Source organism: Ahaetulla prasina, chromosome 2 (genome assembly GCF_028640845.1).
Source record: "Ahaetulla prasina isolate Xishuangbanna chromosome 2, ASM2864084v1, whole genome shotgun sequence".
Taxonomy (NCBI): domain Eukaryota; kingdom Metazoa; phylum Chordata; class Lepidosauria; order Squamata; family Colubridae; genus Ahaetulla; species Ahaetulla prasina.
The window spans coordinates 39,823,407-39,849,673 of record NC_080540.1 but is presented as its reverse complement, the minus strand read 5'-3'; the positions used below and the strand labels follow the sequence as shown (position 1 = coordinate 39,849,673).

At 37.7% G+C, this 26,267-nt stretch overlaps 1 protein-coding gene and 1 long non-coding RNA gene across 2 annotated transcripts in view; one reads left to right on the top strand and one right to left on the bottom strand.

The window, feature by feature from the left end:
• Positions 1–17,580, top strand: part of LOC131191324 (uncharacterized) — a 71,103-nt gene extending 53,523 nt beyond the window's left edge. The window contains exon 4 of the long non-coding RNA XR_009153465.1: positions 14,517–17,580. This is a non-coding gene — a long non-coding RNA (uncharacterized LOC131191324). The remainder of the gene's footprint in view (positions 1–14,516) is intronic.
• LOC131191323 (monocarboxylate transporter 2-like) overlaps positions 1–26,267 on the bottom strand; it is a 35,184-nt gene that overhangs the window by 3,789 nt on the left and 5,128 nt on the right. The window contains exons 2-4 of the mRNA XM_058169354.1: positions 24,509–24,768; positions 2,300–2,443; positions 23–868 (exon numbers count right to left, since the gene is read on the bottom strand). Coding sequence (XP_058025337.1) covers positions 23–868; positions 2,300–2,443; positions 24,509–24,725 — 1,207 coding nt within the window. The 5' untranslated portion in view covers positions 24,726–24,768. The remainder of the gene's footprint in view (positions 1–22; positions 869–2,299; positions 2,444–24,508; positions 24,769–26,267) is intronic.

Here is a 26,267-nt window from a genome sequence, read left to right as displayed (position 1 = left end):
AAAAGAGCATAAATATTCTTACCGCCAATAGGTGGCCCAAGTAATATGGTGCAACATTCCACTATAGTCACTAGTCCTACAGCACTTGTGAAACGGCTGGCACCAACAAGATCCATGAGAGTTTCAAAGAGCATTGCACAAACCATACCAAAGGCCAGGCCAAAAAAGATAGAATAGATGACTAAGCCCATGTAACTCGTTGCCAATGGACACAGCAGGTGGCAAACACCATTAAAAGCTATGGAGAAGCTGAAAAAATACTGAATCCTTGGCCTCACCCATTTGCTATTTGCAATGATCCCAGTAGCTGGCCTGGCTATCATGTCAACTATTGCTAGAATGGAAAGGAGAAAAGCTGCTGAATATTCATCAATCCCACGGTGCTTTGCGTAAGGAGCCAAAAAGACAATCGGTGCAAAAAATCCTAAAAACATCAGCACGTTCCCTATCAGATAGATCAGGAAGCCTCTGTGTTTAAAAAGCGAAAAGTCAAGGAACTTGTTGATGTTTTCACAACAATCTCTGTCTTCCTCTGTATCTATATCCTTGTCCCCCATTTCAGCAATGCCTTCATCAGGTTTTCCTCTTATGGCCTCTTTTGCATCTTTGTTTTTTTGCCTCTTGGGTGTTGGTCCAATTGGTCTGAAGAGGGCTCCAGCTACGCAGCAGTTCAACAGAATTGCCCCAAGAATAAAAAAGCTCCCCCTCCATCCAAAAGTGTCAAAAAGGAACTGGTTCAAGGGTGCAAGGGTGCAAAGCATGACAGGACTTCCTGCCATGGCAAGTCCATTTGCAATGGGACGTCTTTTCAGGAAATACTTCCCAATGATGATTACTGAAGGCTGGAGGTTCAGGGCAAGACCAAGTCCTGTAGTGAGAGAATAAGAAAGAGAAATGTTACCTCATTAGGATTAAAAAAAAAACATGCTCTATTATCATAGAATATAATCAATTAAGGGAGCTCCAAATAGTTCTGCGGCAGGAGCATATTACTAAATCTACTTCGTCTTAACTCAAGATTTCTTAGTGGTCTACATGTTTTGAAATTATGGATCCCAAAAATCCACTCAGCATCACCAAGTCTTGGAAGGTTGGCCCATTTACCAGTCAAATATTTTTTAAAACCTATCTGCATGAAAACTGATGTGCAGATTTATTTTTAATAAACTTTTCAGAAGTAAACAATAGGTTTGCTAACAAAATCTGTAACCAGAATCTATACGCAGTGGTATTTTGGACAGCCCTATCTGAAGAATAAACTGCTGTGAAAAGGGCATTATTTTAAAGTCATGACAAGAGCCAGAAATACATATAAGTGGATGAACATTTTATAGGAGAAAGTTCATGACTGTGCTTTGAAAACAAAGGAAATCGTATCTATTTTCTGACTCTATTATAAATCATGACCAGCATGTGAAATAAAGAGGTCTGGCAGCTATTCTTGCTCATTTCTGAACTTGTTCTGAAAAAAAATAAATATTGTCATAGAGGATTTTGAGAATATGGTAGTTAGGAAATTAAATAAGTTTTATAACTTCTTTTAAATGAGAATAGTGCATTCTTGATTACACTTTATGCTTTGGTGCCACTGAATACTAAGTGCTTATTTTTTTATTTATTTTACATTTATGCTGCTTTTCTAAGAAGAACCCCAAATAACATACCAATAAGGACAACAAACTGATGAAGGAAATGGTGGAAACCATCAAAATATACTACTGGAGAAAGAATTTCTCTGCCACCTAAACTCGCCTGAACCTGTTCATGAACATATATGCCAAAGTGTTCACTCCACCAAAGTAAATCTTGAAGGAAAGTGGGGGCTCTGGAGAATTATATGTATGTTTTTGGTTCTGATTCTTGTTTGACTCTTGAGAGTCTTCTCTTGGGCTTTTGGCAAAGTGGCTTAATACAATATGTGATCATAAGAGCTCAATATTACTCTAGCAGTGCCTCAGTATACAACAACATGGTCAGAATATGGCACCATGGTCATAAGTAAATGAAAACTATCAGGTATCTCTGGGGTCTTCTCTTGGGACATATAAGTTCTGTAAACTGGGCTGTGTTGGCGCTAGTGGTTAGAATGCAGTATTGCAGTTTAATTTAGCTCATTGCCAGGAGTTCGATCCTTACCAGCTCAAGATTGACTCAGTCTTCCATCCTCACGAGGTCGGTAAAATGAGGACCCAGATTGTTGCGGGCAATATGCTGACTCTATAAATTGCTTAGAGAGGGCTGTAAAGCACCGTGAAGAGGTATATAAGTGCTATTACCATAGAAATGAAAAAAAAATTACCTGTGATGAATCCAGCACAAATATATAGTTGAAAAATGCTGGTGCAGAATGCTGCTGAAACCATTCCTATGCCACATAGTAGCCCTCCAAATATGACCACCGGCCGACTACCAAAACGATTCACCAAAATACTGCTAAGGGGACCTTAAAAAAATGAAGGGGGGGAAGAGAGAATGAATCATTTTTATAAATATGTCTCTAATGTGACATACTTTAAACATTGATAGGTTAGATAGGTTCTTAAATTCTTGAATCAGAATAAGCATTAATTAAGGTGTAGGAATGTCTCCCAGCTGAGTAGGAGAAGAAAGATGCTTGTACAAAGTCTGTCAAAAACGGCATTTTTGGAAACATTTGTTTATGTACCTAGCTAATCCAACCAATAGCCATACCATTTGAAAAGAGAAGATAACATTTGACACAGGAACATCTAGAAAGAAATTGGAGGGAAGGGAGAGCAGAGGAAAACAGGAAAGCACAGCTTAGCAGTATCGTTATCATATGATGCATAGTTACATGCAGTGACACAGAAAGATCAGAGAAGATTGTAGCATCTGATGGTGGCTAATGTCAAGAGAGAGAAGGAAAGTGAGGGAGGGAGGGAGGGAGGGAGGGAGAGAGAGAGAGGGAGAATGAATTGTGTCAGACCAACAGTATTTTTCATAGGTTTATGACACCCAGTCTTTCTATTTCAAATGCAGTCAGAGCTTGTCTTTCCATTTGTAGGCCAGAACAAGATATATGGGTAAAGACATGAATTCAATGTTGATTTTTTTCATTAGGGCTCAGTATCCTAACTGCAAAACTCTAGATGATTATAAATGGTAATAGACCATTTCTTTGCTGACAGCTAGTGATTGCCTGGGTTTTTAAAGGTCAGATCTGATAGCCATAACAGAGTATTGCCCAGAGGTTAGCGCAAAACATAAGATAACATAGGAACGATCATAATTCATTATAGAAACACAAGTATGTTTTATCACAAAGATAATACAATGTTTACTACTAGATTGCTAGATGCATTAGTCTACCAAGATGAAAACAATAGACATTAAACTCTAACTGATCTTTTACGATATACATTTATATGTAATAGAGATGCAAAAATGGATGGATAGAGATTATATCCATAAATATACAGAAAAAAAATGTTAAAAGTGGAAATGCAAGACACCCTGTCTTAATTTCTTTCAAAGCTCAAATGTGTTTTGGAAATATGCAATGATAAACTATAACAGCAAAACCTAACAAATGCTAGGAAGATGATATTATGAGCATTTCATATTCACTTACCTTTGGTGCACGTATTTTTATATAGAAACGGCATAGACAAAATCTGAATGTTCTTAGCTTTGTGACTTCATTGAGCTCACTCGTGCTCTTCTAACCATATCAAAACAATGCCTTGCTAATTGTTTATGAGGATATAGCCTCAAGATGCAGATTTTTTTTCTTGGCCTGCCCTACAGTTAGCTTAGTGTTTTCTGTAGCTGTTCCTCTTTTCCACTAACGCTTTTTTGGTTTCCAAGTTTTGCTCATATGGCTTCAGTCAGGATTCAGTCCTGGGCTTCTTAGTTACTACACAAGTCTAACATACTTCTGAAAGAGCATTATATTATCTGGTTCTTTTCGATCAGGATTCAGACCTGAGTCTGCAATGAAAATAATATTGGTCATACTTCTGGGTGACCTCTAGCATGGGCAGGATGGGGGCAGATGGCCCTATTTCACCTCTTAGCTGTTTTTGATACTATTGACCATGATATCTTTCTGGATCAGCTCAGAAGGTTGGCAGTGGAAGACAAGATATTGTTCACTTCCTTCTTTCAGGGTCAGTTCCTGACAGTAACGATTGGGGAGGAGAGGACTCATCCTCACCTTTACAGGGTCTGCTACTTTCTCATGAAATTATGATTTATGGCTATGTTTATTAGAAAGAAAATAGATAATAGAAAAATAATAATAATTTTGTAGTTATAGTTACATTAGCTGTAAAGCTAAGGTAATTTCGTAATTATATTTCCTTCAAAGAACATTGAAAACTATTTTCTATTTCTCTTTAGTCTTTCTTTTTACACTTTTTGTCTTATTTTCTCCTTTCCTTTCTTTATTTTAGTTCTGCTAAATTTTATTTTTTCGAAACTCTTAATTAAAATATTAAATTTTATATTTAAAAATAAAATAAAAGATCTGAGGGACCAGGTTATGGATAAATTCTCTCATCATGGAGAGAGAATATATCTATGTGGTTGCTAATAGTTTGACACTGAATTGATGACAGATAATAATCAGATCAACAAAAAAATCAGAAGAGCCTACTTTTCATCCAACCTTAAGAACTGGAAGAATGAACATTCATGAAGCCATGAAAAAAGCCCTTTCTGTAGACTTTTTATTTCTAATATAACTCTTCATATAATCTATCAACTGAAAGGATATATTTAAAATATCTGATGATGATTTCAGGCTAAACTGGATGGAAGGCACCATACAATTCTTTAATTTTAATTGCTATTTTAAGATTTTTTGGGGAGGAAAGAATTAGCGTTCTTACTCTTATAAGAGAATTTATTGCCTCAGATTATATTTTGGATTGTCCTTCATTGTATAATCTCTGCTAAGTGTCCCCTTACTTTTTATGAAAGGCTCTAAAAGGTGTTTAAATGTCTGCTTCTTAATTAAGAAAGCAAGGTGAGAATGAAAGCAGAAGAAACAGCTGGCAAGGATCTTCTGGTATACTCATAAAGCTGCTCTTTACTTGACTTGACCTTGCTGAGGAAGTGATGGTTGTGTTGATAGGTTCCCATGAAACATTTCAGAGCTGAGGAAGTGGCCTCAGAGGTCTAGTCAACAGCTGCTGCAAGTTTTTATCAATATGGCCTGCAGCTTTTAAAACATGGGAGGAAGGGAAACCACCGGAGAACAATCATTACTAGTTGCTACGTGGAGTCAAACAAACAAATGCCTGGCTCCTTATAATAGGGAGCTTGGAAGACTCTGCATTGGCCCTTCTATCTATTAAGGACAGCTGTCTGCCTGACTTGATGAACCAAATGCAGGATTTTAAGAACAAATATCTCAGTCATCAAATTAGACCAATTATTTTCTTTTAGTCTCCAACCCAAGTGGGAAAAAACAATCATGTATGCAACTTTGGCAATATTTTAAATGCTGTCCATTATTTTCTACATATTTTATGCATCATGTCTCTGCAGACAAAATGGTTGGGGAAAAACCACAGAAAATAATAGCAGGCTTCTGATTTTTATGCTGCAATTAAATTATGAAACCGAAATTACCAAGAGGAGACACAGTCCAGGGATAGACCTCACAATTTTCATATGAAGTCTGTGTATACAAATATACATCAACCACATTTTAGACTAATGCCTTACATCAGGGGTGTCAAACTTGTGATGACACGTTATCACGTGATATATAGCAACTTTTCCCCTTTGCGGGATGAGCGTGGCCAGCATGTGACGCATTTGGCCTGTGGCCCGTGAGTTTGACAGCCCTGCCATACATGAACCCAATCCATGTGATTTGGGGTTGAATAAACCAAAGTTAATAACGGTGTTACAAAAACTAAATTGTTGGGAGAGGCAGATGAGTAGAACAACCAAAGTTTGACTATAGGGAATAATGAGCATGTGTAAGAAGGTGAAGAAATAATGATGTCAATTTTGACATTAGACAAGAACCAGAGATAAGAATGTTATCTGCCATGTAGCTTGCAAGGCACATTTGACCTAGTAACCTAGTGTCCAACAAAAGGACAGCTTTTGTGATGATGAACTACAGTTGACAAAGAATGTAAAGGAAGATGGAACAGGTCAAAAACTCCTAATACATGCACACCACTATGTATACAGGGCACTCGTCTTTTCCAGTCCCTGTACATCACTTAATCAGAGTATGAGGCAAGTGAATACAAATGTGTGAGTAATGCTTACATAATTGTAAGCTTTTGTAGGTTTATAAAAACCAGGAATAGGGGATGCTATGGCTTCTATACATATCCCTGGACTCTGGAAGATCTTTGCAATTTATTGAAGAACAACCAGAGCTATGAGAGGTAGTCCATATCTCTATTCCCATTGCTCCTGCATAAGAACATAAGCAGCGCCTTGCTGGATAGTTCAGCAATCTGTTCTAATAGTGGCCAACCAACTGCACAGGAAGTCCACTAGTTTTCTAGTCACCCTGCATCAAGGTTAATAGCCATAGATCCCCAAGAATTGATCCAAATTTCTTTTGAAACCAGCCAAGCTGGTAGCCAGTGTCAAACCTAATGGTGGTAAATTCCAAAAATTAATTACGCAATATGTAAACGTACATATATATGCATGCATACCTGTATACCACAGTCATGTCTCTTCTAAGTCACTTCCTTTCTAAACATGTTGGAAGAAGAGAGTGTTCCCACAACCTTGGAGGAATTGAATATACCTATGTGGACGGCAGCCAATTGCTGCCTGGAACTTTTAGAGTATGTGTGAGAAGGTCTATTGATAGGAATCCAGTTGAACTTCACCCACTATATTTTTATACCTTTGTCCTATGACATCATATAACAAGCCAAAGGAAATAATGCTTGTGGGGAGGAATCAACATAGACCCCAAAATCAGGTATGTTCTACCTTGAAAAACAGTTTGAAATGATAAATTATAGCTCTACAATCCAAGCAAAATTAAGAAAAGTTCTTATATTTATTATGGTATGTTACTTCAACATGGCAGATAAAGTGTTAACGCTTGAAGGTTGCCTAGATCAGGAAACATTAAAGCTAAGCTTCTTTTGAGAGAGGCTATATTAACAGTATTCTAGAAGTCTGGATGTTGGACAAGGGACATGGTGACTCAGCGGCTAAAACACTGAGCTTGTTGATCGAAAGGTCGGCAGTTCAGCGGTTCGAATCCCTAGTGCCGCGTAACAAGGTGAACTCCCTGTTCCAGCTTCTGGCAACCTAGCAATTCGAAAGCATGTAAAAAATGCAAGTAGAGGCTAAATGTTGGAGATGCGATTGTGAAGATGCCACTTATTACCATATATGGTGGACTTGTAAAAAAGTTAAAGCATTTTGGATTAAAGTATGGTGGATCATGCAGAATATTCTGAAAAAGAAGATTAAGTTTACTCCACAGTTCTTTCTACTAGGAATAATTATGGATTGTACAGCTATAGAGACTAAATTGATTTTGAACTTAATAACAGCCGCGAGACTTTTGATTGCTCAATATTGGAAGAAAGAAGAATTACCTACAATTGAAGAATGGACACTCAAAGTATCAAATCTGGCAGAAATGGCAAAAATTTCTGCTTACTTGAAAGACTATACACAAGAAAAATATATTTTAGAATGGAAAATGTGGATTGATTATATTCAAAATAAGTATCAGATAAAAAAATATCGAATAGCATATGAGTAAATTTAGGAAATATTTTGTATTAGATATATTTCTGAAGGAGAGGGGAATTGAGAGTGTGATTATGTGTGGAGTGACTAGAGATTATAATTTAGGAATTATTTTGGATTATGATTGTTAGTTTTGATACCCTGCATTTTGTTCTGGGAAGTGGGGGAGGGAGGGGGGGGGGGGATTGGGGGGGTTGAGGGTAGAGGATGGAGTGATGGTTAATGTACAGGGATTATTGAAGATGTATAAATATAATTAATGTAGGGTCGGGTCTGCCCAGTTACCATTTTAGAACGGTGGGGAGGGAGAAAAGAGGAGAGGTAGGAAAGAGGAGAAGAAGAAGGAAGAGGGGTAGAACAGGGAGAAGGAAGGTGTAGGGTGAAGGGAGGAGAGCATGTATATAAGAGAAGGAGAGGAAGGTCTGGAAAGTAGAAGGTAGAAGAGGGAAGAGTGTTAAAAAGCGGGGTGGTGACTGGGCAAGCCCGACTAATTGTATATAACTGTACATTGGATGAGCTGTTTGATATGATTGTAAAATTAAACTTTTTTATGAAAAAAAAAATGCAAGTAGAAAAATAAGGACCACCTTTGATGGGAAGGTAACAGCGTTCCGTGCGCTTTTGGCGTTTAGTCATGCCAGCCACATGACCACGGAGACGTCTTCGGACAGTGCCGACTCTTCAGCTTAGAAACGGAGATAAGCACCGCCCCCTAGAGTTGGGAACATCTAGCACATATGTACGAGGGGAACCTTTATCTTTACCTAGAAGTCTGCTTATATTGCATTGAATCAGGGAGGATTCAACTTGATTCTCTTCCTGATACTATCTCCTTTCCCAGGGCTGAAGGAATGTTTCTGCCCTTTTTGTTTCTGTAACAACTTCTGAGTATTCCCATCAAGGTTATCTCTATGGTTAATGTCAATACAGATGGCAACCCTCGCTTTGTAGGGAATTTTCCCAAACATGAATGTGCTTATTATCAGAATAAGCTTCAAGCTGTAGATGAAAGATGATAGTAGAATGTTACTACTACAAAGCATTCCTTTCTTCTTGAATTCTCAGGTATCACTTGGCCAAACTAAGCAAGTAGATGCATGCATTTCATGAGAATATTGCTTAAGCAATTGTAATTAATAAAACACTTGAAGATTCTCTGGGTACCCTTGAGTATTTTCAAACTGCATAAGCTCCTGAAGTTCAAATCTGTAACACAGGGTAAATGTGATGTGCACATATAGCCAAATGCTATTAGAATAATATTTGGTTCGTCCACCAAGGGAGGTTACAGTGACCCTGCCTTGGATAAATGAATGAAGCTCAAGAGAGTATAAGGCAGCATCATATGATCATTTTGGCTGGGTTCATACATCATGACAAGCCATCGCTTGTTTTAATTATAGTATAATGAATACGCCACAAATGGCTAAATTCATACATCAAGCTAAGCCAAAGTAAACAGATGTTTAATTGAAGAATAACTTTCCATTTGGGGCTTCAGGTATTTCCTATGTAGGTTTTTAATCACAGGAATTCATAGTTTTATAAATTCATTGTTTAAAAGTATTTATTATTAGCTGCCCAGATTTTGTGGAAGCTGGTTGCATACAAATCATTTAAAGCAATATACTCTCAATGCCGCTACACCTGAACATTTGCATTTCATTTTCATATTATTTATTGAGCCAGTATGCTCTGACAATGGATCACAGAACTATGAGATGAGCCAAGAATCCATTCCTATGACAACAGAGATGACTTTCTGATGCATAAAACAATGATATGGTGTTTCTCAAGTGCCATTTACAATATTGCCCTAAACAGGACTTCTCTTCCATGCCATGAGTAGAGGAATAGAACTGACTTTGAGAGTTTAGAATTTGCCAGAGCAGGAATGATAGCTAATTTAGACAACAACTGACACTTAGCATCAAGTCTGAGAGCTACAAAACAAAGGGGAGTTTATTAGGTCGTAGGAACAGTAGGAAAAAGAAAAGCTAGATTTTTAGAAATCATTGAAAACTTTTACTGACAGTGAGCAATTAATTGCTTAAAATGGCTTTCTTATCTAGCTTATTTAACTTTTTCGTACTGAGACTCTGGATAACTTTTTCCAATTTGTACAGGGGCTTGAAACTTGGGTTACAATTCCATCTGATCTTTAAGGATTGGAGGACTCATCTCACTATATCATTTGAGCTATACATTCAAAAGAAAGTCGTTTTAATAGAACTGTTCTTGATTCGGCGCAGGGAAAACAGGAAGGACCTGTACTGCTTTGGAAATGGCACATATAGCCTGTTTCACATCATTAATCTTGATTAATTTGCCATTGTAGCTTAATAAAGTATTGTCATACAGTAACTCGCCCATCCACTGTTGAACCAATTTGACTAAAACATTTGTAATGGGTAGCAATCTCTTAATTTAATGTATTTTTTTCTTGATGTATATTTTGAATCTATTCTTGAATCTGAGGAAAAACTCTTACAAAATTAGGTACCCTTTGCTAATTCATTTTAAGTATTACCTAAGCGATTATGCAAACTACATCACTCTAGCCTATCTTATAGGCAAAGTTGAATGAGAACAAAGTTCCTACAAGGATATTTGACCTGTGAATAACTATAGTGTAGCTGGAATGCCTTCTCTGTGATTCAGAAAAAAATCTCTGGTCAGCAGCTTCTAACTCTCAGTGTAATGTTCCCCTCAGCTGATTCCACTTCCACTTCTAGAAAGATTAGGAGATTCTGAGCAACCTGAACAAGTCTCTGAGAGGAGGCTGCATAAATTCCATCTTAGTTTTTCCCACGCTGGTTATCCACCAAACATGTGAACTTCAATTCCCAAAATTCTCAGCAATAGTCATGCTTGCTGGGAATTGTCATCCATATGTAAGAATCCTGTCCAACTAGCCTCATGGTGTGACTGGAACAATTTGGAACTGAACACACTCAAAACCGTAGAAATGGTGGTAGACTTTAGGAGAAACCCTCCCATACTTCCACCTCTTACAATACTAGACAACACAGTATCAACAGTAGAGACCTTCAAATTTCTAGGTTCTACCATATCGCAAGATCTAAAATGGACAGCTAACATCAAAAATGTCATCAAAGAATGTTCTTTCTGCGCCAACTCAGAAAGCTCAAACTCCCCAAGGAGTGCTGATGCAGTTCTACAGAGGAATTATTGAGCCTGCACCTCTGTAACTGTCTGGTTTGGTTCTGCAACCCAGCAAGACTGACACAGACTTCAGAGGATAATTAGAACTGCAGAAAAAATAATTGCTACCAACCTGCCTTCCATTGAGGACTTGTATACTGCACGAGTCAAAAAGAGGGCTGTGAAAATATTTACAGACCCCTCATATCCTGGACATAAACTGTTTCAACTCCTACTCTCAAAACGACGCTACAGAGCACTGCACACCAGAACAACGAGACAGAAGAATAGTTTCTTCCTGAACGCCATCACTCTGCTAAACAAATAATTCCAACACTGTCAAACTAGTTATTAAATATGCTCTACTATTAATCTTCTCATTGTTCCCATCACCCATCTCCTTCCACTTATGACTGTAACACTGTTGCTTGTATCCTTATGATTTATATTGATATTGTTTCCTGATTGCTTATTTGTACCTATGACTATCATTAAGTGTTGTACCCTATGATTCTTGATGAACATACCTTTTCTTTTATGTACACTGAGAGCGTATGCACCAAGACAAATTCCTTGTGTGTCCAATCACACTTGGCTAATAAAAAATTCTATTCTATTCTATTCTATTCTATTCTATTCTATTCTATTCTATTCTATCAAATACAAAGGGAGAATCTCAATCCATGAATTCAACACATACATGCTACTCTAAAGGTTTTGAGAATAAAATGGTTACCAAATCTTAATAGAACACGAATGGTTTATTGCTGCTGAGCTCTATCCTGGAACCTCAGATTAGGCTAACAGTCTTGATGCGTATAGTGCGTATAGTCAAAGCTATGGTTTTCCCAGTTGCAATGTATGGCTGTGAAGGTTGGACCATAAGAAAGGCTGAGCGCCAAAGAATTGAGGCCTTTGAACTCTGGTGCTGGAGAAGACTCCTGCGAGTCCCTTGGACTGCAAGGCAAACAAACAAGTCAGTCCTAAAGGAGATCAACCCTGACTGCTCTTTAGAAGGCCAGATCCTGAAGATGAAACTGAAATACTTTGGCCACCTAATGAGAAAGAAGGACTCACTGGAGAAGAGTCTAATGCTGGGAAAGATTGAGGGCAAAAGAAGAAGGGGACGACAGAGAACGAGGTGGCTGGATGGAGTCACTGAAGCAGTAGGCATGAGTTTAAATGGACTCCAGAGGATGGTAGAGGACAGGAAGGCCTGGAGGAATGTTGTCCATGGAGTCGCAACTAACAACAACAACAACAACAACTGGCTGTTTAACTTGGATAGGCTTTGCTTCCTTGTCCAAATATTTATTATCTTATCTCTATCTATGTCAGCCTTCTCGGATAAGCCAGGCAGGAAAGACAACCAGATGAGCCATATCTATTTTGTTGTAAGTTTACATTAACAGAATCTTGCAAGTTTAAAGTTCAAATGTCCTACCTGCCACATTTACCATAATTGCTGGACCCATTAGGGCAGACTTTCCTAAGTTTTGTTCTTTGACTGTTAAAGCAATTGCAATTAAAACCTCCTGCCTCTCTTGTCTGATCGTTTCCTAGGCAGCATCTCCTCTCTCCTTTCCTCAAAGTTATCTATGCATTCCATTACATCCTCTTTCGAATCATGCTTTCAACTTCACTCAAGGTTCTGCTTAAATTATTGACTCGGGGATTCATACATTACACTAAGTTGTAATGTGGGAGTTTTAATTATTTCCGTCATAAATATTCTATCTTAGATAAAAGATTTGCATGGCTCCTTCCAATTCCTGAACATATTTGCAGTCTTCCGATTAAACTAATGCATTATTTAATTTACACCGTGTTTATAGTTTACTTTGTAAACTATTTATTTACATTCTACTAAAATTATTGGAGCAAATATTATTGCATTAGCAGCTTTATCATAGTGCACTCTCATCTGGGTCCTTACAACCCAATTTCTATATTTGTGTATAATTGAATTTGTCTTTTGCCTGATCAGACTGAATGTGTTTCCAGCATTTGTATTTGATTTCTATCAAAAGGTTTTTCAGAGATGCATTCTGTTTAAGTAGTTACTAAAGAGTTTATGCAAGGATTGGTTTTAAGATATAATTCTTCCTCTGTCCAACTCCAATCCTCCTTGGTAATGAGATCATCTTATGAAACTTCTTTGTGGACAAGTCTCTACATAAGGTAGACTATTGCAATCATTTCTGTGAGCAGAATGGTACACTTTCCAGTCTTTGGAAATTCCAACAGAAGAGAATATATGTAGCTCAGGGTTGAACTATGGAGTCCACGGTGCCCTCTGAGCTTGGTTGTTTCCTTGTAGACCAGTAGTGGGTTGCTACCGGTTCTCCCGAGTTCGCAAGAACCGGTAGTAAACATTTTGAGTAGTTCAGAGAACCGGAAGTAAAAATTCTGCCTGGCCCCGCCCCCAATTTATTGCTGCTTCCCGACTCCCAGCTGATCGTCTAGAAGGAAAAAATCAAGACTCACTTGTTGAAGAAGAGAGAGAAAAAAACAAGACACCATCCCTTTAAATTGAGAAGCCAAGAAGGCTCCCAACTGATTGGCTCGCTTCTCAGCCAGGAGATCGCTTGGCAAAGAAGGGGGGGTGGAAATGCTGTCGTTTTAAATTGACAGAGCTGGAAGCTCCTTTCTGGGTCAACTGAACAACAAATTGGATAAGAGGAGGAATTCTTATATGGTTCAATGTTTTTGAAGTTTTGGGGTTTGTGCAACATGGGCTTTGTGTTTTTAAAAAGGTTTGGGCGATTTCCATTGTGAAGTATCCTGTCTTGAATGAGTTTTCTGCCTGCTTGTAAATGGAGCCAAACTTCCGGCTTCCACTTTCTATGATCTCTGCTTACAAAGTTTCCTTTATGCAGCTGGCAGGAATGTGGAATTCCAGGCAGGTTCTTTGCTAGCAGCTTGATTATTCCTTAATTATCTGGGATATTTTATTTGGGAAATGAAGAGGGGGAGTTTGATTCTTTCCCAGAACAGATTAGTGGAATGGGGAGGAAATTGGGATTTTGAAGTAACCTTCCCCTGGAGTGGGGAGGGAATGGGGATTTTAGGCTCGCTGTCAAACATCAGCCATAATACTAATGATGCCTCCCACCGACCCGTGCGCTCTCACAGAGAGGGACTCCTCAGGTTGCCGTCGGCCAGGCAATGTCGGCTGGCGACCCCCAGGGGACGGGCCTTCTCTGTGGGGGGCCCTACCCTCTGGAATGACCTCCCCACAGGACTCCGCCAACTTCCTGACCTTCGGACCTTTCGCCGCGAGCTGAAGACCTATTTGTTCACTTGCGCAGGACTGGCATAGGATTTTAGATTTATATGGTTTTTAATTTTATATGGGTTTTATCATTTTAAATTTTTAATCCTGGCCAACTGAATAAGTTTTTTAATTGTATTTTAATAGTATTTATATTGTAATATTAGTGATGCCACTGACAAGTTAATGAGCTACTGTCATCTCTTCATCACAGACACGGCATAGCTAATAACAGTGGATGGATATTTTTTCATCCAAAAAATGTAGAAGCCGGTGTTTCATTAGGAACTTGCTCAGGAACTAAAAACTGGTTTTAAGATGCTAATTTCTATGAATCTATGGTTTTGGTGCTCTTTAGGTAAAGGTTCCCCTTGCACATACGTGTTTGCCGACTCTAGGGGGCGATGCTCATCTCCGTTTCAAAGCCGAAGAGCCAGCGCTGTCCAAAGACGTCTCTGTGATCATGTGGCCGACATGGCTCAATGCCAAAGGCGCACAGAACGCTGTTACCTTCCCACCAAAGGTTGTCCCTATTTTTTCTATTTTGGTGCTCTTTAGTGATCTGCTTATCTACTGTGAGTTGCAACTACAATCTCAGGCTTTATTTATGTCTCAGTTAGAATAGGCTTTCTGTATTTGCCACTGCAATTTATAATAAACGTTGGGTAATAAACCTATACAGGTTTGAGTATATAGAAAATATTCAAGGTCAGTTGCCTACTAAACTTCCTAAGTGTAGTGCAATGACCTACAGGCCAGAAACTCATCAGTTGAGAAACTGCTGTCTGAAGAAAGGGTTTGTTAATATCACAAGGATAAAAAGTGTTTCAGGGATATATATTCCAGAGTTTATCCAATACTTTCAAAGAATAAATAATGAAGGCCAGTAATTAGGAGATCTTTAGAGTGTCTCAGATTAACGATATTTCAAATATTTTGGTACATATGTGGGCATACTGAAGACACAGATATTAATTTTGTAAGCCATCCAGAATCACCTCATGGGTAGATGAGGTGATTAATTATATTAATTAATTAATTTGCTACCTTAGAGGTTTTCTGCTTGTCTGACTCAGACAGATGAGGATTCATACCTATCAGGAGGTAAAGCAAGAGGAGATATAGTGGCAAATGTTGTCTGCTAAAACTCCCTTTCTGTGGGCAATCTGCACTCTAAAATTAGGACAATCCCACAGAGTTGTCCAAAATAAATAAATAAATAAATAGTTAGCAAAAACTGCTCCTTCTAACTTGCAAAAACTTTGACTTGCAAAACTATCGTTGTCTATTTTACTGAATATATCAATGTATTGTGATTGTTATTGTCTGCAACAAAACAGATAGCTACAACTTTTCCCAAGACTATAGGTTGCCTTCCACTGCTGCTGCAAACCTTAGAAAAAATGGGTTTAGGGTAAGATGTTGCAGAGATGTATTCTATTTATATTCCTTTTTGTCAGAATCCAAAGCACAACACAGTCCTAATAAAAGCACATTCCTAAAATATCAAAGTATTACTTTACAGGGAAAGTCTACAGTCTTATTTGAAAGTAGCCCTGGTCAACAAACATCATTAAGCTTGGTGTAGATTGAAACAAATATATAATTAATTTCAGAGGAACAGCAGGAACAGCACGGGAAGGGAAGCAGGAACAGAACATGTAGAACATCAGCTGCAGTGGTTTTGATCCAAGCCAATTTGTTTCTTTTCTCCTTTATTTTAAAAACAAAAACAAAACTACACTCAGAATCTTACAAAAGGAAGAGGGACAGAAAGATTCCTGGATGGGTGGACTAAGAGCAATGGGGATCAACCTCAGAGAGCTGCTTCTGGGATATCCCCACTATGGAAGCCATTTTGAAAGCAGACAAGCCTATTCCATCACACTCCATTTTTGTCCCAGGCAGCCATTGTGTAAATAACATTTAATCAGTGGAATATCTTGCCTTCGGAAATCATGGGTGCTCCATCATTGGGGGCTGGACTAGAAGACCTCCAAGACCCTTCCAGCTCTATTCTATTCATTTCACTTCTCGTTCAAGAAGTGAAATGAATAGAATAGTGGTTTAAGGGGAATGGAAGGATTTGTATTTTTACAGTCATCTGATTGTTGGCACTCTGAGGATCAGTCATTAGCTCTCTGAGAGTTGTTGAGGTCACTTGGGGGTTTATTTGCATCCTCAAAGGCACCTAAATCAGAGTGCAAATAGGTATGAAACCTTCTTGGGACTGTTGAAAAGACTATGTTGCAAACAGGTGGTGTAATATCTCTCCCCCTCTGCTGAGGGAAGACTGTTCAATTTTGACATAGATGGCCTCTTATCCTTCTGTTTCAAACAGAAGAGTGTTAACGACCAGATGACTGCAAAGAATATAAATCCTTCCATTCCCCTCCAGTCAGTTAGAACTGAAGAAGCTTCCTGGATAAGAAGCTAAATGTTTTAAATATTTTTTTTAAAAAGTCTAGTTGTATTTTGGAAAAAACACCTTTGGGCAATCATGACCTGGATGATTGAGACTCTCCATAGACATTGTAAAATAACATTCACAGTGTGTTCTTTAGATTCCAAACTTATAAACTAACCCTAAGAAAAAGGTTACCTGTCTTTTTCTAGGAACTAAAGATAATTGTCTCATTTTAAATAGAACAACAGTGAAGTGTATACTTTCTGAACTCAGGTTAACCTTCAAAATTGCATGATTATAGTAAAGAGAATGCATATTTAATTATTCATGTATTAACTGCAGCTAGAATTGTATTTGCACAGAATTGGAATAGTAAAGAGATCCTTACTGATGAGAATGTGATTAGGAAAATATTAGAATGTGCATAAATGAACAGATTAATGCTTGCAATTAAGGAGAAAGAACAAACTGAATATTATATGAGATGGGAATTATTTTATCAATGCTTAAGAGAATAAAAATGGAAGTTGGAAACAAAAGGAGATTGAAGAGTAGAAAATATGTTAGGATAGGGATGTAAACAATATGATGATTGTTATTATTATGACTATTAGGATTATTATGCTTAATATTATTATTTTATTCTTATTAGAAAATACGTTAAGAGGGAAAAATGAATAGGTATACTATGTTCAATGCTACAATGGTAAGATCAGAGAATTAATATCAATGTAATGAATGCTGTTGTAAATCTTGATGGTTATTGCACAGAGATATTTGTACCCAGACAACACACTGTTTAAGGAAAGATGGAATGTTTATATTAAAAAAATAAAAATTAATTTAAAAAATTGCATCATCCATTAATTCCTTTCTTTCCAATTCTTTACAAATGTCCTCACTTTACTGGTCAGTTTTAACCAGAATATTTTTCTGTTTCTTAATATGCTTAATTACAGCTACATCTCCTTCAACTGAGAATTATCGTATTTTTCAGACTACAAAACACAACCTTTTTGTCTCCCAAAAGGGAACGAAAATGTATGTGTGTCTTATAGACCAAATATTGCTGAAGTCCCGCCCACCTGCCAGCCATTTTTTGCCCTCCACATGCCGTGTTTTCGGGACTTTTTTTGGTGTTTTTCAGGTCTTTTTTGGCCCATTTTCGAGGTTTTTTTCAGCCTGTTTTTGAGGCTTTTTTGGCCCATTTTGGGGACTTTTTCAAGGCATTTTTGGGGCTTTTTCTGGCCCAATTTTGAGGCTTTTATTGGCCTGTTTTTTGAAAAAAAAACAGGCAGAAAAAAGCCTTGAAAATAGGCCAAAAAAAGCCTCAAAAACGGCTCCAAAAAGCCTCAAAAACAGTCCCAAAAAGCCTTAAAAATAGGCTGAAAAAAGCCCCGGAAACAGGCCGAAAAAAGACTGGAAAAGGGCTGAATAGAGGCTCGAAAAAAAGTAGGCCAGAAACTTTTTTGTTGTTGTTTTCCTCTTCTAAATTTAGATGCATCTCATAGTCAGGTGCATCTTATAGTCCCAAAAATACAGTAGTATTTCAAATTCCACTTGGGGTGAATGCTACAGATTGAAACAACTTCAAGAACATAGCTCTTCTGTTCCAAACACCAAATAGAGACAAAACTGAGGGGAGTTGATATTCTGTCCATGACTCAGAACCTCTGTAATGAGGATCAGAAAGAAATTATGAATAACAGCACATTTAAGAGGTCTACCAATCAAAACTATTATTGTCAGAATATCAAAGGCAGCCAAGCGTTAGCTAACATAAATCAGTGTAAAATCACATTACTAAAAGCATGTTACTGATATACAGCATCTGGTCATAAAAGTTACTTTTCTCCCAAATAATCTATCTGAAATAAATATTTTCATTGCTTAAAGAAGTCTGTTACTGAAAAATTGTACCACAACTTTGCATATTCAGTTTTACGCAGATGGAAATATGTTAATATTTTGCACAGTCATTCCCATACAGATGGAAATTTATCAATAATGAGGCATCCCCTTCTGTCTTCATTTTATGTAGAATTAAGATGGTTTATGGTTTCATATATGATATTAAGAAAAGGCACATGATGGAAAACTGTTCAGGAAAGAACAAGCAGAAACTCACTGGTTATTTCTAATGAAAAGTTTGATCTAAAATTTGTAAGTCATTGTCACAGGACTTTTTGTTTTTTATTTCTAACACGTATGTTTAATTTTCTGAATTTAAGTAGTATGTTTGTACAGCTGCTTACCTTAGAAAAGCGTGATTCTGGGCAATGTACCACAATTAATTAAAAAAGAAAAACCAATACATTTATAAAAGCTGTCATCTTTTACAAAAACTATAACCTTCTCTGGAGGAGATGGGCAGTTTAGAAATAGGAAATATAATAAATAAAGCCTATAAAAGCACATGAACAATGGAGGAGGGTGCTAACTGTAATAAGAGAGATATTGCAAGATCTCCCCAGTCCCCCACATCTAAACCATTCAAAGATGCAGGTTATCCTTCATTTAGAGTCACACCTGGCATCAGAGTTTCCACTGCTAGGCAAGAGAGTTGTTAAAATGATTCACACCTGACATTTTTGTCATGTTTGTTAAGCAAATCACTACAGTTGTTAAGTGAATCATGCAGTGATTAAGTGAATACAGTTTCTCTCTTTGACTCTGTTTGTCAGAAGGCAACTGGGAAGGTCGCGACGGGCAATCACGTGACTCCAGGACACTGCTGTCATTGTGAATACATGCCAGTTGCCAAGCGCCCAGATTTTAATAAGGTGACAGTGGGGATACTGTAATGGTCATAAGTGTGAGGAGCAGTTGTAAACCACATTTTACATTGATGTTGTAACTTTGATCAGTTGCTAAATGAATGGTTGTTAAGTCGAGGAGTACCTGTAGTCACAGAAGTGGATATGCCTCCCCCATTAGATGTCCTCCAGAGCAGGGGTCCCCAACCTGGTACACACACGCACAGCACCACTCACGTGAACATCTTGGGGGATCGCAGCTCCACTCTCACAAGCATCGTGGCCACTCGAAGCCCTGCTCACACAAATAATAGGTGTGCCTCTTCCCCCCCTCCAGGTTGCCAACCCAGAAAGGTTGGGGAACTTTGCTTTGGAGGCATTGGAAATTCCTAGACATTTATAAGATTTGGAAAACCAGAAATTACCTACTTGTTACCTATTTACATAAACTATGTTTTATTGATTGTCCAAGTACTCAAAGCACGTCAGCTGTATCCAAAGTGCTAATAACAGGAGGCATATTAGTAAGGTTGTACTCAATTCGGTCTCTGGGTTTTCCTTTTTTCCTGTTGACACTCCTTCCAGCATTTCTGGTTTAATGCTAATGTAGCCTGACAGCAATACAGCCATATAGGCAATGGTCAAGAATGCTATGGGACCTGAATGCATCACATACCTCAGGAAGTCTATTTGCGTAGCAAATAGAATAGAATAGAATTTTATTGGCCAAGTGTGATTGGACACACAAGGAATTTGTCTTGGTGCATCACCAACAGTAATATAACTCTGCCCCCAGCTCAGAGTTCGATCCTGATGGGCACACTATAAAAAAAAGATGTTGAGATTCTAGAAAGAGTGCAGAGAAGAGCAATCAAGACGATTAGGGGACTGGAGGCTAAAACATATGATGAATGGTTGCAGGAACTGGGCATGGCTAGTGCAGTGAAAAGAAGGACCAGGGGGAAATATGATAGCAGTGTTCCAATATTTGAGGGGTCAAACTATTTTCCAAAGCACCTGAAGGCCAGACAAGGAATAATGGATAGAGATTCAATCTGGAAATAAGGAGAAATTGAGAGAGCAATCAACCAATGGAACAGCTTCCCTTCAGAAGTTGTAGGAACTTCATCACTGGAAGCTTTCAAGAAGAGAATGGTGTGCCATCTGTCAGAAATGGTGTAGGGTCTCCTGCTTGGGTGGAGGGTTGGACTAGATAACCTACAAGCTCCCTTACACCTCTGTTAATCTGTTAATCAAGGTTCACTCAGCTTTCCATCCTTCCGACGTTGGTAAAATTGAGGAGCCAGATTGTTGGGGTCAATATGCTGATATTGTAAACTTCTCAGAGAATGCTGTAGAACACCTTCGGCCAGTATATAAGTCTGAGTGCTACTGCTATATAAAGTGACTGCCAATACAGTACTGGATGATGGACCTCTTAGGTCACACAGTATTCAATAAGATACTGAGGGGGAAAAAACCTGAGATCTTTCAAAATGCCAACAGTATTTATGATGCAGCCATATTAAAAACCTTTGGGACTTCCAGGTACTGATGTTGCCATACAGGAAAATAAATCTGAAGCTGCAAAGATAGAATTACAGTGGAAACATAGAATGTAAGAAGCATGAACACAAGAAAACTCAATATAGTAAAAAATGAACTCATTCTTCTACATATTATGTATCAATGAATTGAAATGGACTAGAATTGGGCAGTTTCTGTCAAAAGATTATACCTGGGACACAAAGAGATGTGCTTTCAAAGGCATTAGAGATACAGCAAAGACAGTACAATGGATACAATGCAGTATTGTATAAACACTATCAGTGGGGCTTTGCAGACAATTTAAGTTATCTAAGTTTATATCACAACCACTGTAAAAATGCTTAATTTTCTAGTCAAGTGCGATCTGAAATTCACAGAATATGAAAGAATGATGTGGTGCTTGTGAATGCAGCGTGGCATAGCAAACTTGGAAACAGTAAGGAGGAAAAGTCCATTATCATCTTTGGTAATGATTGGAGTAGTACTGTCCCAGACAGACTTGGTGTGTAATCTGGGGCTTCTCTTGGATTCATGACTCCCCAGACTCACAACTCCTGACTTCATATTGTACACCAGATACACCCATTCCTGGACCCACAGTTACCCATGCCCTGGTCATCTCTTCTTTGGACTGCTGTAATGAACTCTACTTGGGGCTGCCCTTGAAGAGTATGTGGAAGATTCAGTTGGCTCAAAACACAGTGGTCTGCATAGTTTTAAACAAATCCAAATTTGCACATGTGTCAATCAATTTGCTTCTATGTACAATTCAAGCTGCTGATTATCACCTTTAGAGCCCTACATATCTTGGGGCCAGGTTATTTGAAGGACCGCCTCTTCCCAGTTACAGGAACTGGAGTAGCAGGTTGGGGACAGATCATTCTGGAGAAGGTCTATTGATCTGACTGTTAAAAATATGACACTTGATAACACACAATCAGTGCTAAATCATGCATGCAAAAAGTGTTGACTATTAGCCACACAAGCTCCTTCAAAGTAGGCAGGGGTCGAAAAGATGGCTTTTCCCATAAGTTTTAGAAGAATTTTAAGAGACCAAATCAGTATTTGGCATACATCTAATCTGTTAAAAACTCAAGGCTGGGATAGCTCAGGCCATTAAGAAGCCTGTTATTAGAACACAGAGCCTGCAATTACTGCAGGTTCAAGCCCGGCCCAAGGTTGACTCAGCCTTCCATCCTTTATAAGGTAGGTAAAATGAGGACCCAGATTGTTGGGGGGGGCAATAAGTTGACTTTGTAAAAAAAAATATACAAATAGAATGAGACTATTGCCTTATACACTGTAAGCCGCCCTGAGTCTTCGGAGAAGGGCGGGATATAAATGTAAACAAACAAAAAACAAAAAAAAGGCCTCTCCCAGAAATTTGCACTCATTTTGTGTCCAGGCTCTGCCTGTTTTTCATATGTGACCCTCACTATGCTGTGCAAAGCATTGTGTCCTTCAAGCCAACAGGCACTGCCAATACTCAAACTTCATATCTAAAAATACAATTGCTGTAAATTTCCACTTTCTACTTTTTCCCATTCTCTCTGTAAGGAAGAGCAAGCTTAGACAAAGGAGCAGGGTTCTCATGTATATAATAGGAGCATACTTGGAAAGAGTATGAAGATCTGAATTAGTTGTTCTTTGACCCTTTGTTACAACACAAATACTGCAGAGCGAAATCTACTTTCAAGGACAGCTACTTGTCATTGGCTCAGAGTAAAAGTTCCTGTGGGGAAGGAGGAGGAATAAAATACATATCACTCTTTATTCTTTTACATGCTTTATACACGCAACAGCCTATTATACGTGAAACTATATTGATCCAGTTTCTGAAGAACACTGACATGACAATATGTTTCATCAAACATTAACCCTGCAATTCTGTCTGAATTGGTGCAATCCTATCTGAATTAGTGACTAATCACTCTAAAATAAATGGTATTCTTCCCTTTCACAGAATTATAATACATATCTACCTGTATCTTGCAACTTCATGATACTGGGTAATTTTTTTCAATGTTCAAATGATTAGCAGAAATACAGAATATTAAATATTTAAAAGTAAAAAGCATGAGAAAATTAAGTCTTCAGAGGAGATTTGAAAGATACAAGTTTCAGAAAAAGACCATTAAATGATGCCTATTTGTAATTATTTAATTTAAATATATTTCAGTATCATCAGTGGATATAGAACAATCACCTGTAGCAAGATGATAGTACTTTAAATTCATGTTTCTATGAGGCGCTATTTTGCAAATTTTTATTTCTATTATCTTCATTCATAATGGTTCTATAAACTGATTGAACACTACCTCATGTGCAGATGAAGAAAGAAACTGAACACAAGCTAGTCTAATATAAAGTATTATACATTTTCATGAGGATAGAGTGGCCTTAGTGAATGTCATGATTCATTAGTTAGACGTTGAGAATTCTGCCTGCACAACTGAAAAATCAATGCAAAAACACAAAGTGATCCTTTAGAAAAGTAGTTCAATACTCCAAAATTTTAAGGACTCTTCAAATATACCTGCAACCAGATAGCACTTGACCTGTGTTTACAAAAGGAGACCCCTCCAGCAGTATCTGGGAGATAGCATCCTTCTCTTGCAATCACACTGAGTTACCCATCTTATATTGCTGCACAGCAGTATATCATTGATTTATATTGCTTTATAACTCAGGTTATAAATTGTTTAGAATGTATAAAGGCACTTCAAATTTATAGTGTGATGTGAACAAGAAGAAACATTTCATCATGTTTTGTAAGATGTGCAAAAAAGCTTGAAAATTCTGGATTCAAATGCATTCACTGATTCAGAGGATTTTAAAGATTAATATACAATTGAGAGCAGAAGTTATTATTTTGGGATCAATGCATAAACAGTTGGAAAAAAGTTATGGAACTTTATTCCCATACATAATAACTGCAGTGAGATTATTGTATGCACAAAGATGGAAAGATTTAGCACTACCCACAATGGAAGAACGGTTGGTGAAGTTAACGGTACTTTCTGATTGACTGAATTCTTTGATCAGAGAAAAGACAATATTTATGTTAATGGTGATTGCAAATACCACTTTTTGCATGAAATAAAAAATATAATTCACTTATGATTTAGGGTTTTGATAATTAGACAGGATAAATTATAGAAAAAGGTTATGTTGTGACCACCACAGAGCAAGAGATATAGCTATAATTGTACTTATAACTGCTGTAAAATAAATCAAAAGTAATGTTCTGTATCTGTTTTCTTTTCTGATTTTATTTTTTTCCATTCTTGCACATTTAGCTTTTTTTTTTTACTTTGTATGAATTTATATTCATTTTAATCTTTCTTTTTAAGAAAAATGTTTAATAAAATAAAATAAAACTTAATCATTTCCCAGCATTACTACTGCAGCAAAGCAAACACGAAACATCTTGCACCCAACCTGATTACGTAAGATCAGATTTGAAGAATTCAAATATCTGGTTGAACAACTATTTCATTTTGGTATAAACCAGTACCATGGACTACTATGACTAAGCACAATGTACCTGCCAATTTCAATAGCGTCCACAGTTTAATTTGGGGATAATTAACTTCTACAAGTCAAAGCCAAATCAACAGATTACTCTCTTCTACTTACCTCCACCATATGTAGCAGCCAACATAATTGAAGAAACCCATGCAATCTCACTGTATGATGTACCAAAGAAATCCTGGATTTCTTTGAAGAAGATTGCTATTCCTTTCGGGAAAGCATATGAAAATCCAATGGAAATGAATGCTCCAAAGACCACTGCCCATCCCCATTGGCCATCTGGAGGGGTATAGGCCAAACCCGTGTCTGCTGGAGGTGGCATGGCAAGACTAAATTAAGTTCCTGTAAGCACTTTTCTGGAAACCCTGAAAAACAAAGTGCACACCCATAATAAGCTAATGACACATTCTCATAATTAGCTTGTTACTTTGGCATCTCTCTCTCTCTCTCTCTCTGCACTGTATTTCTGAATTGTGGCAGCTCCTCTAATACACAAAACAATTGCTAGAGATATCTATAAACCTTATTTTCCAGAAATCATTTACTCTGCAGTATGCATCGGACTAGAGGTATTGAATTGTTTCTGCCCTTCAGCTAGCTTCATGTAACTTTTGGGATTCTCAAAATCTTAAAAAATAATCTCCAAGAACATGAAGTGATTTATCTGTGGACTTCATCTCATGCTTTCAATGCAATACTGTATTTCTATTTACATCCCATATAATATCTCAAATGACTACATTGTAGTCATAATCACAAATTAGTTAGAACACCTTCTGACACAAATCACTGGTTCCCCCCCCCCTCTTGGTGCCTTTAAGTCAGCACTGATCCCAGGTGACTCTCTGGACAAGTACATTAGGTTTTCTTGCTCTGGTTTTTCAGAAAACGTGACTTGCCAGGATTTGGATTTCTTCCTCAAGGCTAAGAGTGATTGGCCCCAGATCATCCAGATGGTTTTATGCCTAAAGTTGAACTAGAACTCCCAGTCTCCTTATTCACTTTGATTTTTAGAGCACATGAATCCTGCTCAAAGACTGAAACTCATCATACGAATAAGTGCCAGGGATTTAAAACATAATCGGAACTGTATGAAAAACTAACCTATAAGAGTAATTTTAACATCAGGTGCCCATATAACAATACAATAAAAAGTAAGTGGCACAGAAATTATTCATCAGCAAACAAATTAATCATTAGCTTTTAAAATAAATTGAAATGCCCGGGCAAAAAGGAACAAGAAGGCAAATTATTAGCAGTGGTAATAACTCCCATAGGATGGCAACATTTGACAAATATTTGTATTAAGAAATAAATGATAAGTAATAAATTGTTGTGCTGCTTCCTAACCATTAATGCTCTGATATTAATCAGGCACTTGGTTAAACGATACAATATAGAAAACTTGGGAATAATTATGACTTTTTCCAATTAACCCTTCCACAGAAAATCTATCGATGTAACAAAAATGCCATCCATATCAAGGAGTCTTTCAGAACAGGGGCAGGCAAAAACTCTTTCGGCTATGTGTCCTGCTCCAAGCTCCCTAAGATGCTCCAGATAATTCAGTTTAATTTCCAGAGGTAGACTACATTTTTTTCATCTCTGCCCAAAAAAAGTGTCGCTGATAATTCAATTTTCATGAGGGAGTATCCTGAAAACAAGAACCAATTTAATAAGATCCCTCTCATCCCAATTCAATAGCAACTCACGCAGTCTTAAATATTACTTCTATACCGTGTCCTGAAGAATATATCCAGCTGATGACAGGCTTATAATAAGTTAAGACGTTGTCATGGTTGTCACTGTGGCCTGAAATCTCAGTTGGCGGCAGCAGGGGAAATGAAATATTTTGGGATAAATG